At 43.7% G+C, this 13572-nt stretch overlaps 1 protein-coding gene across 4 annotated transcripts in view; it reads right to left on the bottom strand.

The window, feature by feature from the left end:
• The window catches only part of MLH1 (mutL homolog 1), a 42625-nt gene that overhangs the window by 1855 nt on the left and 27198 nt on the right, over positions 1-13572 (bottom strand). For 3 of the 4 annotated variants that reach the window (XM_028107121.2, XM_028107125.2, XM_028107123.2), the window contains exons 14-17: positions 12878-12925; positions 7243-7351; positions 5260-5323; positions 281-445 (exon numbers count right to left, since the gene is read on the bottom strand). In XM_028107121.2, the coding sequence (XP_027962922.1) occupies positions 281-445; positions 5260-5323; positions 7243-7351; positions 12878-12925 (386 nt within the window). The remainder of the gene's footprint in view (positions 1-280; positions 446-5259; positions 5324-7242; positions 7352-12877; positions 12926-13572) is intronic. The other variant, XM_028107124.2, reaches the window with a different exon arrangement.

Here is a 13572-nt window from a genome sequence, read left to right on the forward strand (position 1 = left end):
ATAAGAGGAAGAAACAAGGAAAGCAAGTGGCCTGGCATCCTCTCATTCGCAGGGACTGTGGGATTCAGCTCTCTCTTGTTGGGGTACTTCACCCCGGGAACAGGAAGGGGCATGAATGGATGAGAAAGCAAACAGGGAGTGAGGATGTGAACGGATGTCACGTGCTGCATCTCACAGGGGCGGGCGGCCTTCTCCCTTCTCGTCCTGATCTCGGACCAACTACAGAACTTGACTCTTATCTGAGGAATGCAACAGAGGCATAAAAATGGCTGTCACACACCTCATCGATTTCCAAAGAGAAATAGTCTGCGAGCATCTCAGCCTTCTTCCTCAGAAACTCAACAATGTACTCGGCAAGTCCTTCTTTGGGACCATCTTCCTCCGTCCAGCCACTCTCAGGACTATCCAAGGCAAGCATGGCCAGGTCAAACAGCGGCGCTGGCTCCTAGAACAGAGGAGATGTCAACCGTGCATCCAAGTGAAGCCTGAATTCCTTCCCACAAAACCACCACAGGCACACCTCGGTGGTACTTGGGGTTTGGTTCCAGACTGCCACAGTAAAGAAGTAGCACAATACAGGGAGTCAAACGAATTTTTTGGTTTCCCAGTGCACATAAAAAAAAGTTACATTTACACACATATATCCTATCTATGAAGTGTGAAATAGGATTATGTCTAAAAAAACAATGTACATACCTTAACTAAAAAAAACCTAGTCAGCTGTAATCATCAAGACAGTATGATACTGGCACAAAAACTGACACACAGATCAATGGAACAGAATAGAGAGCCCAGAAATGAACCCTCAACTCTACAGTCAACTAATCTTCGACAAAGCAGGAAAGAATGTCCAGTGGAAAAAAGTCTCTTCAACAAATGGTGCTGGGAAAATTGGACAGCCACATGCAGAAGAATGAAACTGGACCATCTCCTTACACCAAAATAGACTCAAAATGGAAGAAAGACCTAAATGTGCGACAGGAATCCATCAAAATCCTAGAGGAGAACACAGGCAGCAACCTCTGTGACCTCAGCCGCAGCAACTTCTTGCTAAACCCGTCTCCAGAACCAAGGGAAGCAAGGGCAAAAATGAACTATTGGGACTTCATCAAGATAAAAAGCTCTTGCACAGCAAAAGAAACAGTCAACAAAACCAAAAGACAACCGACAGAATGGGAGAAGATACTTGCAAATGACGTATCAGATAAAAGGACTAGTATCCAAAATCTATAAAGAACTTCTTAAACTCAACACCCAAAGAACAAATGATCCAATCAAGAAATGGGCAGAAGACATGAACAGACACTTCTCCAAAGAAGACATCCAAATGGCCAACAGACACATGAAAAAATGCTCAACATCACTCGGCATCGGGAATACATATCAAAACCACAATGAGATGCCACCTCACACCAGTCAGAATGGCTAAAATTAACAAGTCAGGAAACAACAGATGTTGGCAAGAATGCAGAGAAAGGGGAACCCTCCCACATTGTTGGTGGGGATGCAAACTAGTGCAGCCACTCCGGAAAACAGTACGGAGGTTCCTCAAAAGGTTGAAAATAGAGCTACCCTACGACCCAGCAATTGCACTACTCGGTATTTACCCCAAAGATACAAATGTAACGATCTGAAGGGGCACCTGCACCCCCAATGTTGATAGCAGCAACGTCCACAATTAGCCAAACTATGGAAAAAGAGCCCAGACGTCCATCGACAGATGAATGGATAGAGAAGATGTGGTATATGTATACAATGGAATATTATGCAGCCATCAAAAGGAATGAAATCTTGCCATTTGCAATGACGTGGATGGAACTGGAGGGTATTATGCTAAGTGAAATAAGTCAATCAGAAAGACAATTATCATATGATCTCACTAATATGCGGAATTTAAGAAGCAAGGCAGAGGATCACAGGGGAAGAGAGGAAAAAATGAAACAAGATGAAACCAGAGAGGGAGACAAACCATAAGAGACTCTTAATCATAGGAAGCAAACAGGGTTGCTGGGGGGAGGGGGGTGCTGGGATAGGGGGAGGGGGGTGGTGGGATGGGGTAACTGGGTGATGGACATTAAGGAGGGTATGTGTTGTAATGAGCACTGGGTGTTATGTAAGACTGATGAATCACAGACCTGTACCCCTGAAACAAATATACATTATATGTTAATTAATTGAATTTAAATTTAAAAAAAGTGAAAAAAGAAAATGTGTGCTTCTGGAAAAAAAAATTATTGCTAAAAAATGCTAACCATCTGAGCTTACAGTGAATTATAATCACTGATCACAGTTTGTATTATACACAAATACAATAATAAAAAAGTTTGAAATATTGCCACAACTACCAAAATGTGACACAGAGACAGGAAGTGAGCAAACGCTGTTGGAAAGCTGGCGCCAACAGACTTGTTCACTGTGGGGTTGCCGCAGACCTTGAATTTGTAGAAATGCAAGGTCTGTGACGCGTAGGGAAGCACAGACTAAAACGAGGTGTACTTGTGTGAAAGCCACAAAGCCATGATCCTGACAGCAGCTGAGAAACCCCAAAGCTAACACTCACTCGAGCCCATCTCCCACAAAGGAAACACCTGAAAATCCATAAGAAAACCTCTTCCCCCTCCTCCCCGGTGGCCATTTCAGCAGAGAGGATGTGCCAGCCTGCTGAGCAGGTGGGAGGGGGAGGCTGGGTGGAGGCACTGCCCTCCCGTGGAGCTGCAAGTCTTCCACTGCCTCACTGAGAAGGAAGCCAGGGGAGGGGAGAAGTTCAGTGACCTCTCAGCTAAGTCATCTGATTAGGAAGAAGACTGAAATACATGGTTAAAAGTAAGATGCCTCAATTTTCTTCCATTTCTCCCCTTCTGATGTTACTATGGTCATTCATTTTACATGTTATAAACCCACAGAACACTGTTCCTATTTTTTTATAATAGAGGAGTCAATGAAAGGACCCGACAATCTAAATGTTAATGCACTTGGTACCAGAACTTTAAAATCTATGAAGGATCAAACTAATGGAACTGGTAAAGAGAAAAAGACAAATCTGCAATTACAGTCAGAGGTTTCAATATCACCCTTTTTAAAAAATAAACTGGAACAAGTAGAAAGTCAGGATATAGAAGATCTGAGCATCACTGTCAACTTGCTATTCCTGCCACTCAGAACACTGCACGCAAGCAGACCAGAATACACATTTGTTTCAAGTGTGCGTGGGTCATTTAGCAGCACCAACCATACTCTTAGTGATTTCTAATTCAGGAACAGGTATCAGGAAAATCTCCAAGTAACTGGAAACAACACACTTCTCAATAACCTGTGGGTCAAAGAAGAAATCAAAAAGGAAATAAACTATTTTGTCCTGGATGAAAATGAAAACATCAAAATTTGTGGGAAGCTGCTAGAGCAGCACTGAGGGGAAATTTATTAGCACTTAACACCTATATTATAAAAGGATGATGTCCAATCAGTGACCTCAGCTTCTACCTTAATAAATTTGAAACAGAAGAGCAAATTTAACCCAAAATAAGTAGAAAGGAAGTAATAAAGATCAGAGTAAATTATCAGTGGAAGAGAAAACAGAAAAACACCAGAAAAATCAATGAAACCAAAAGTCAGTTCTTTGAGATCAATGAAAATTGGTAAACTTCTAATCAGACTGATTAGGTTAAGAGAGGATACACATCGCCAATATTAGGAATGAGAGAGGATCTACTTATTAAAAGAATTATGAAAAATACTATGGACAACTTCATGCCAATAAATTCAAAAACTTCAATGGACAAATTCCTTGAAAGGAACCAAAACCAAAGCTCTGTCAAGAAGAAAAAATCTGAATAGTTATCTAGGAAAGAAACTGAATTTGTAGCTAAAAACCTTCCTTTGAGGAAATCTGCAGGCCCAGATGGCTTCACTCACTGTTGAATTCTACCAGACATTTAAGGAATAAACCCCAATTCTATACAGACTCAGATGATGGAAAAGGAGGGGATAGCTTCCAACTCATTTTATGAAACCAGCGTTAATGCTGATACCAAAACCAAAGACTACAAGAAAAATAAAAACCAGTATCAATTCACGAACATATATGTAGCAATTGTAAACAAAATTCTGGCAAATCAATTTCAATAATATATAAAAAGAGTAACATATCACGTACAAGCACGGTTCATCCCAGGAATGCAAGACTGGTTTTTAACATGAAAATCAATGTAATTCATTATATTAAGAAATTAAAAAAGAATACCATGCAATTATCTTAACAGACGCAGAAAAGGCATTTGAAAAAATTCAATATCCATTCCTGAATAAAAACAAATGTAAGCAAACAAGGAACAGAAGGGAACTTTCTCAACCTAATAAAGGACATCTCATCTCTACCTACGGCAAAAAGCATACTTACTTTCAAAAGACTGAATGTGTTTCCCTGTATCAGCAACAAGAGAAGGATTTCCATTCTCACCACTTCTATTCAACATTGTACTAAGGGTCTAGTCAGTGCAATCAGACAAGAAAAAGAAAGAAAAGCCATCCAGATTGGATAGGAAAAATAAAACTGCCTTTATTGCCATGATCATTCATGCAGAAACTGATGGAAATCTGTAAGAAAACTAGTAGCACTACTAAGTGAGTTTGGCAAGGTTGCAAGGTACAAGATCAGTGTACATAATAAACACTTGTGTTTCCACTGGACAATTTTTAAAATGCCATTAGCGTCAAAAAATGTGGGATATTAAGGGATAAATCTAACAAAAGATTTCCTCCCCAAATTGCTCTGTAGATTCAAGACAATCCCAATAAAAATCCCAGTAGGCTTTTCTGTAGCGTTATGTCAGCTGTACAAAGATAATATGAAACTACATAGATAAGTAGTCTGATTTTAATTCTAAATTAAAATTAAGCATTGAAAAGGTCCTGGAAGAAATGACCTAATACTGTCAGCTGGGGTTGGTTGTGTTTGGGTCATAGGCTTTAGAGAATGTTTATTTCTATTTTTATCTCTTTACAAGTTTTCTTAGATATGTATTAACCAATATCATACTAAAACTTTGTTTAAGCTGACTACCAAATGACTGTTCTGCTTTGTATAAAACCGTGTTATAACTAAAGATACTTCCATACACAAATCATACAATACAGAAGCTGTCCTAGGCATATTTGGAAAAACCTAATATACTGCAAATCAGACATTAGGGTAGAGCTATTATTTTCAGAAATGACCAATTGTTGGAAGTTTCAGAAGTGAGAAGCAGGAAGCAAACTTACCGACAGCCTCAGAACACCGAAATTGGCAAAATCGTAAATGAGTATCTGGTAGAACAGTTCTTCACTGAAAATAAAAATGAAGTGACTTTAAGGAAATGCTGAATCCATGCCTGAGAGTCAAGCAGTCAGGACAAACGGGAGAAAGAACTCCTGCAACATGGATGGGACATGCTGTGGAGCCTTCCTGACAGTCTATGAGACTCCTTCTCCTCTAAGGAGCTGGGACCCGCTGCATGCTCCAGCTAGGACTCTGGCTGGCGGGCCTCTGCACGTGGCTTAGAGCACTAAGACTAAGTCTCTAAGTCACTCAGGCTCTGTCCCCACCCCCTGGTGCTGTAAAAGGCTGTTGAACGCCCTGTAGGTGAAATGTAAGAAATTTTTGTTTGCTTACTTTTTCCCCACTTACAACGAATCCTCCTACAAGTCACCTTTTCTTTTTTTTTTTTTTTACAACTCACCATTAAAAATAGTATGGAGTGTATAGGGAGGGCAGGAAACGATAAATAATCACAAGTAGATACAAGGCAGAATTAGACCACCCGGGTGTTTGGTGTAGGATGATGCACTGTCTGGCAACACTCCAAAAGCAGCTGTCAGGTGTACAATACACTGACCTCCTTACATAACACGGTGCTGAAATAAATGGTACTTTATAGTTCTTAAGCAATCTGAACCATATAGGTCTGTTTAAAGACTTCTCATTATCAAAGTAGACAAGGCATCTGCTACACCTGCATTACAAGGGGGAAACTGAGGCACCCAGCGAATACCTGACTTGTCCCAAGTCAGAGTTAATAAGGTGGAAAGGAAGGAGCTGAATCCAGATTCTGCACTCTGAACCTGGTTCTCAATCTGTTTCTTTTACCTTCTCACTGGGAAACCATTCACATTTATTAATAGCTGAAATTCTTGGACTGGCCTGGCTTTCTGTTTGTAAAATGAAAGAACCTGAACACAATGTGATCTGGAGCCTTGGAAATGTACTTACAGGCGCTGGAAAAAAAAGAACAAGGGCAGCAGAATTCCCAACACATTCTTAAGAGACAGCCCACTGCACAAGCCAAAGGATTCTCAAAGCAGAGACAAGGGATCTTGAACAGAGCTGCACGAAAAGGGCCCAAAAGGGGTGAGTTCTGAATACCCAAAGAGGTATGTGTGCCAGCAGTCAGCTCTGGGCCGGGCAGTTTCTGGGTGAGGGAGGAAAGCAGTTCTTATCTTGTGCACCACCCCCAAGCAACGTATGGTGGCTGCCTTGCTGCACGGGCTCGAGAAGCACTGCAAGGCGACAGCAGGGCTTGGTGGGAAAGGGCCCCCACAGTGGCCAGGTGATGTCTAGTAGATGCAGGGTGGCAGCACCCTCCCATCTGTGCCACCTAATTGAGAACAAATTTGATACAGGTTCTAGACTCACTAGGAGCTCATCCACAAAAGCCTCTGAGAACAATCAATAGAAAGGTCACTGGCTACGTACTGGGCAAATGGCACAGCTTGTCAACCCCACTGGCTCATGTGATGGCGAGAGTAAGCGTTGGTGACATTCCCTAAGGAGGAAAGGGGGCATCGGGTCTTTTTGTCTCTTGCATCCCACAGTACCCCGCTGCACACAGCAGATGCTAGAATTCTCTACTGGCACTAAGCCCTTGACACTTGGTTCAACTACATTGGTCAACATTTACTGAGGACCAAGAACCTGCCAAACATCAGGCTTCTCATGTCATTTCTTATGCTCACAAAACCCTGTAAGTTAAGTAGTAATTTCCAAATTTGCAGATGAGACATCTGAGACGCAGTTTAGGAAAGTATCTTGTCCACCGTGACATAAACGGTAAATTGTTGGGTCTGGACTGGAAACCATCTCTGTCTGTCTCCAAAAGCCAGGAACCTTTCCAAACAGCTCATGCCGCTGTCCCTGGCTTTTTGCACTTGCATCTCCAGGACCATTCTTGTAGCGGTCCTGCTTGTGTCATGCACTCACTCGTTTACCTCAGTTTGGTGGTGTTGAGAAGGTACAACTTGGTCTGATGCTGCACCAAGGCCCACTGTGGATTCACGCAGCCTACAAAGGAGTGGTTATGCAGCATCTCCCGGAGTGCTGGAAAAGAAAGCGCAGGTCAGGAACGGCATCCCAAAGCGCCAAGCACCAGAGCTAGAGACCACAGATGAGCAACGATGCCTGCAATGTACCTCTTGCAGCAAACACACACAAATGAGGAATAGATTATAACTAATCTTTCAAAATGCAACAAAAACATTGCCCAAAGGTAAAGGAGAACTTGGCCCGCAGATCACACCCTGAGGCAATGCAGGAAGCCAGAGAAGTACTGCGAGCTCGGAAGCCAGCTTCACCCAAAGACACCAGAGGAACCTCGGGAATCATGAGTGCTAGTTTTCGCCGGCTCTCAGGTACAGGGAAAGAAAAACAAAAAGGTAGGAATGATTTGAAACGGGGAGTCTAACAGGAGGCCACTTCCCCAGCACGTGAAGCTGAGACACCAAGGGCCACACCCTCAGGCAAAAGAAAAGAAATCCTGCCATGTCCCGGGCCCCAGGGCAGGGAGCCCAAATGCCCACCCATCTCAAGCCTGGGTGTTGGGGCTGAGAAAAAAATCATAACCCCGAGAATCTGGAACCACCAGCTGGTCCTCACATGTTTTTGCAGCAAGACTCACGCTAAGCACTGCCTTGTATGGAGATTTTAATTTAACGTTGATTCCAGGGCTGACTGATCCTCCAGGTCCCTGATAGAATCAAATGCAAATTCTCTGTGGAGAAATTCAGTTTCAGTCCAGGCTTCAAATTATCCCCCACAGATACAACACCAGTAGCTAGCAGTCAAAAAATTACAAAACACACAAAGAATGCACCAAGAATTAGAATCCAGAAGAAACCACACGACCTCTGCAAAGGTTCAGAGACTGGAAATACCAGCAGAGAAGAGAAAATAAGTATGTTCAGCATGCTTCAGAGGGATTAAACAATGAATGAGCAGCAGGAGACTATCAGAAATGATCAAGATCTCCAAAAAATCCAAATTTCTAAAAATGAAAAATATAGTAATTGAAATTAAAACTCAAGACCGACTTCACAACAGATGAGACAAAGTTGCCAAGATAATAACTGGTAGGTAGATCTGAAGAAATTATCCAGAATGCAGCGCGGAGAGACAAAGAGAGGAAAACTATGGAAGCAGCTTATGCAACATGGGAGGATAATAAATATATATAACTCAAGTTCCAGAAGGGAGAGAGGGCAGGGGGGAGATGATATTTACAGACTTTGAAGCCAAAAATATCTGAGACTATCCCAGAAATGATGGAAGACACCAAACCTCAGTTCTAGGAAGCCCAACAAAACCCACACTTGGCACACAGAGATACTGGACATTAAAGAAAAGAGATCTTAAAGGCACTCAGAGACAAAAGAGAGATTCTCCACAACGTAATAAAATATAAGACTGATAGCTGGATTTTCAACAGTAATAGTGGAAGCGAAAAAATGACAGAACAACATCTTTGATACATTAAGAAAAACTGTCAATCCGGAATTTTAAACCCAGCAAAAAACACTTTTCAAAATGATGATGAATTAGACAAAACAAAACTCAGTCGGCCACCCAAGACCCCACTAAATGATATGCTTCAGGCAGACCATGAATGATCCAAGGGAAAGAATTATGAGCAAATAATATTCGCTAAATCCAAACAAGCAGACAATAACAATGTACTATGGACCAATCTGATATCTACATGAAAACCCTGACTCTAACACCATACACCAAAGACGAACTCCAGGAGGACTAGGGCTTTATGTATAAGCATTTTAGGAGACAATATAAGAATATGTCTTTAATTATCCCAGAGTTGGGAAGCATTTCCTAAATAAGATTTTAAGAAGCCAGTCTAAAGAACAACTCACAAAATCTGCCTATGTTAAATCTAAGAATTTCTGTTCATGAAACAAGTATTTGTTTAAAAAAAGAAGAAGAAGAAAATGGGTAAGTCCTAAATTGGGGGAAGATGTTTTCACGTAACTGATTATTATCTGGAATATATGAAGAACCCCTCGAATCAGTTCAGAAAGACCAAAAACCCACAGAAAAATGGGCAAAAAACTATAGAAAAGGCACTTACCGGAAGGGGAGATATCCTTAAGTTCAGAGTAATCAGGGAGATGCGAATAAAACCACCATTAGCTACCATTTCACGAACACCAAACTGGCAAAAAGTCTGACAAGGTCAAATGTTGGAGAGGAAGCAGAACAAATGCAGCTTCCGTACACTGTTGGTGGGACCAACCATGGGTATATTTATCTGACCCCTTTGAAAAATAGTTTATCATTTTATGACCCAGCAGCAGCTCTGCTGAGTGTATACCCATAGCCGAGCTTCCCAACTAGTGTGCCAAGCTCTTGAATCTCTCATGGCCAGGAGCGGGACGGGGTACGAGGAGGCAGGGATGAGGCCATATGAATCCAAATGTCCTTCAACAGCAGAATGAACAACCAAGTCACCAAGTGGACTCTATTACACAGAAAAGTGTAATAGATTCAACAGCAGAATGAACAACCAAGTCACCAAGTGGAATCTATTACACAGAAAAAGCAAACCAGAGCTATATGTAGTAAGATGGATGAATTCTAGGAACAGAATGTGCGTGTATGTGTGTTTCATATATATATTACACACACACACACCCCCCAAAAAAAAACCCCTTATAATACGATTCCATTATGTAAAATTTAAAACTTGCAAACTGAACAAATTTTTTAGGGCTACAAATATGGGTGGTAAAACTATATTGAAAAGAAATAACAATCATAAAATTTAAGATAGTGGTTACCTCTAAGGGAGAAGGGAAGGGGACAGTTTAGGGAAGAAGCACCTGAGAGCTTCAAAGGGGATGAAACCCACAATGCTCTATCTCTTAAACAGGTGTTCACGTGTTTTCTTGTGTAGATCCTATGTATATATTTTATAAATTTGATTTTTGATTTACGAATACATCTGTGTGTGTGTGTATGCGTGTGTAAGTAAAAATACCACCACCATAAAGGGGGGTAGGGGAAGAGGGTCTGGGGACCACAGGGAAGGGTCCGTATACCACGTTTTCACTATACTTTTCTTTTTTAGCTTGGGCACCACAAATGAATTCTCATACTGTTACATAAGTTCTGTAACACTCTCTGTCCCCTCAACCCCCAATAAAAAGAGACTTATTTTCTTCATTTTTAGAATGAAGTGTTCCCCTCTGTTCCCACTGGAAACTCAATGTCTCTACAGGATGTACTGCGTAGGCAGAAAATGATTATTTTAAAAGCTGGAGAACATCGAATAATCTTGAATAATGAGGCACTGGAGGAAAGAGAAAGCAGTGTAATCCACTAAAAAAAGGGTCAGAGATTTTTCCATACGAATTTTTCATGGAACCCTCTGACGCATCCTAGCTACCGAGGTGCGGCCTTGCCAGCCTGGGCAGGGAAGGGAGTAAGCGGCTGCCGGCTTGGCCTGGGGCTTCCAGAGTCACTCCTTCAGCCAGGCAGGCCTTTTCTTCCCTGGGCTTCCTGAGGCTACTTGGACCTCCTTCACGACTTCTTATCAGGACCCAAGGGCCTCTGTTTCATCTGTCTTCTAACTATCTCCACAGCATCAGAAGTCTGTGGGCATTTCCCTGCCATTCTGCCAGCAGCAAAATGGACAAGATCCTTCTGGCTTCAATGCCAAACCACACAGCTGAGTTCTCAATGGAGGCCCTGGTCTTACTCAGGAGCGAGGAAAGCCAAACCCGAAGGAAGTGCGATGGGTCCTCTAGTTCTTCATGGCCATGTGCAGAGCAGGAGCTTGGCACCGTGCCGGACGGCCTTGCAGAAGCCCCTGGGTGCACAGCCTCTGGCGGCTGTCGGGAGATGATCTGAAGCCCTCCCCGGCAGGTCTCACCCTGGGCTTGGCTGATGTGGCCTTCTACCTCTGTTACAGAATATCTTTCATTTTACCTGATGTTGTAGCCACTTATTTACTCAACACTCCCCACACCACCACGGTATCCTGTACGGCAGGGGTCAAGGCTCATTCACCTCCCTCTCTGCTTTGGGCCCCGGCACCAGGCATTCTGTGCAGAGAACATACTTGACAAATGTCTGCCAAGCTGATTTCATGTACCAAAGGAAACGATCACCTGGGAATAAGCCATATGAAAGTATGAACACTGACACCCAGGACCGTTTGCCAAAGACCAAGAAAATAAAGTAAAACAGTGGGTAAAATGTTAAACACATTCACATTCAAACGATAGCAAAAAAATTACAACATTCCTTGTCCTCATTAATTAACAGATCCAGGCACCTGGGTGGCTCAGTCGTTAAGCGTCTGCCTTCGGCTCAGGTCATGATCCCGGGGTCCTGGGATCGAGTCCCACATCGGGCTCCCTGCTCGGCAGGAAGCCTGCTTCTCCCTCTCCCACTCCCCCTGCTTGTGTTCCTGCTCTCACTCTCTCTCTGTCAAATTAATAAATAAAATCTAAAAAAAAAAAAAAAAAATTAATAGATCCAAAGTTTGGGACTCGCACGTAAATTCAGTCATTACTAATCTGAGATGAGCCGAATTCCGTGGAACTGAGTGGATACTGGGCCAAAAACTACTCTCATTTGCTGATCAGTGTGCCCACCAAGGCTGCGGAAATCCAGCAGACTCAAGAGAGCTGCCTGATTGAGTGTCCGACTTTGACATCCTTTAGAAGAAAGATTCACCTCTCAGGCGACTCCTCTCAATCACGTACACGCTGTATCAGCAAATATCTATGAGTCCACCTGCCAGGCACTCTGCGGACAGCAAGGGTGACGCAGTGTGTGCGACAGACACGGTCCCCGCACAGACGATACACTGATCAAATAGTCACACAAATGAGCACAATGAGGAACTTCGGTACAAGGAGAGCACCCCTTACTTCTCTCCTGGGCTAGGGGCATGGCTAGCCCCTGTGTGGGAACAGCCGGGCTGTTGGAGTGCTAAGGCAAGTGGCCTTCCTCATCAAATTGGAGCTTCAGGGCAATCCTGTACAGCCTTCACCTTGAGGACAAGCAGCTTGCCCCACCTGGGGCCTCAGGCCTAAAACACATGCCAGGGGGCAGGACCCAAGGCCCCTCCCGTCAGACAGAGGCCCAAGCTTATGACGCATGCGTGCGGTATCCCGGCTGATCATCACCAGGGCCCTGTAAAGGCTGTAGCAGTGCTATCGTGCTGTGGAGCAGGAAGACGATGCCCCGAAAAGGTTCACAACTTCCCACTGGGCAAGCGAATGGTGTGGCTGGCAGGGGCTGCCGCAGAGCCTGTCTGGCTCACTCCACTCCCACACGACAGGCACTACATGCTTTCCCTGAGACTCTACACCGGCGCACCTGAAAAACCAGCCTCGGTGGCAGGGATCAAATCACCAGGGGCACATGCCCCCACACGCCACTGGTTTGGTTAGCCTCTGAGTCCTGGGCCAGCCACCTCGTGTGCAGGCCATGCCAGTCACCACCCGCCCTTGGTGACATGTGTCCCTGGGCCCGCTTCTGATCGCGGGGATGTTCCAACTCGTCTGTCCTCTCCTGTCCTCTCCATCTTCCATTCCATGTCCTCACCTTCAAAACAGGTAACAGCAGCTGCCCTGCCTCCCGCACAAGACGATTCTAGAATTAAATGAGATAACGTGTACAAATACATAGTTCGGGAACATTTAGATTCATCATCCGAGCCTCAGCAATAGACTCCAAACCTGACCAAACTTGACGCAGGTTAGCTTGACAATGCACTGAAAATAGTATGCAACTAGTCAGAAATTTCTCGACACTCTAAATAGCCTGCTTTACATAAGGGATACAAACTCTTCAGGAAGTTGAAGTAAACTCCAACTCTGAGGGAGGCTGTCAATTGAAACTACTGTGAACAAGCCCCCTAAATAAATCAAGGAGCAGCCCACCTCTCTTACATTGTTTCAAATGGTTTTAAAAGCTCCCAGCTTGAAAGCCAATAACCGGAAGTAAAGAACAACTGGAGCAAGTCTTCCTGGAAATAAAAATCAGAGGCCAACTGGCAGCTACTTCTACAGCTGGCAAGACCTCAGTCACAGGAAGCTTTTACCCCTCCCACGTGTAGTGACACCTACGGCTCTGCCCACATGTGGACAAAGGCCCACAGTGCTGAAAAAGAGGGGAGGAACAAGGAAAGGCAAACAAACAGAGGCTTTCCTGAACTCGTTCAAACAAGAGGAGACTGGGACGAGGAAAACATAGGGGCCAGAGTCAGAGCAGTGCTTTAGAAGGTGGAGGATTGGGGC

The sequence above is a fragment of the Eumetopias jubatus genome, unplaced genomic scaffold (assembly GCF_037043125.1).
Source record: "Eumetopias jubatus isolate StellerSeaLion01/CBP00866 unplaced genomic scaffold, mEumJub1_p1.0 scaffold_1, whole genome shotgun sequence".
Lineage (NCBI taxonomy): Eukaryota > Metazoa > Chordata > Mammalia > Carnivora > Otariidae > Eumetopias > Eumetopias jubatus.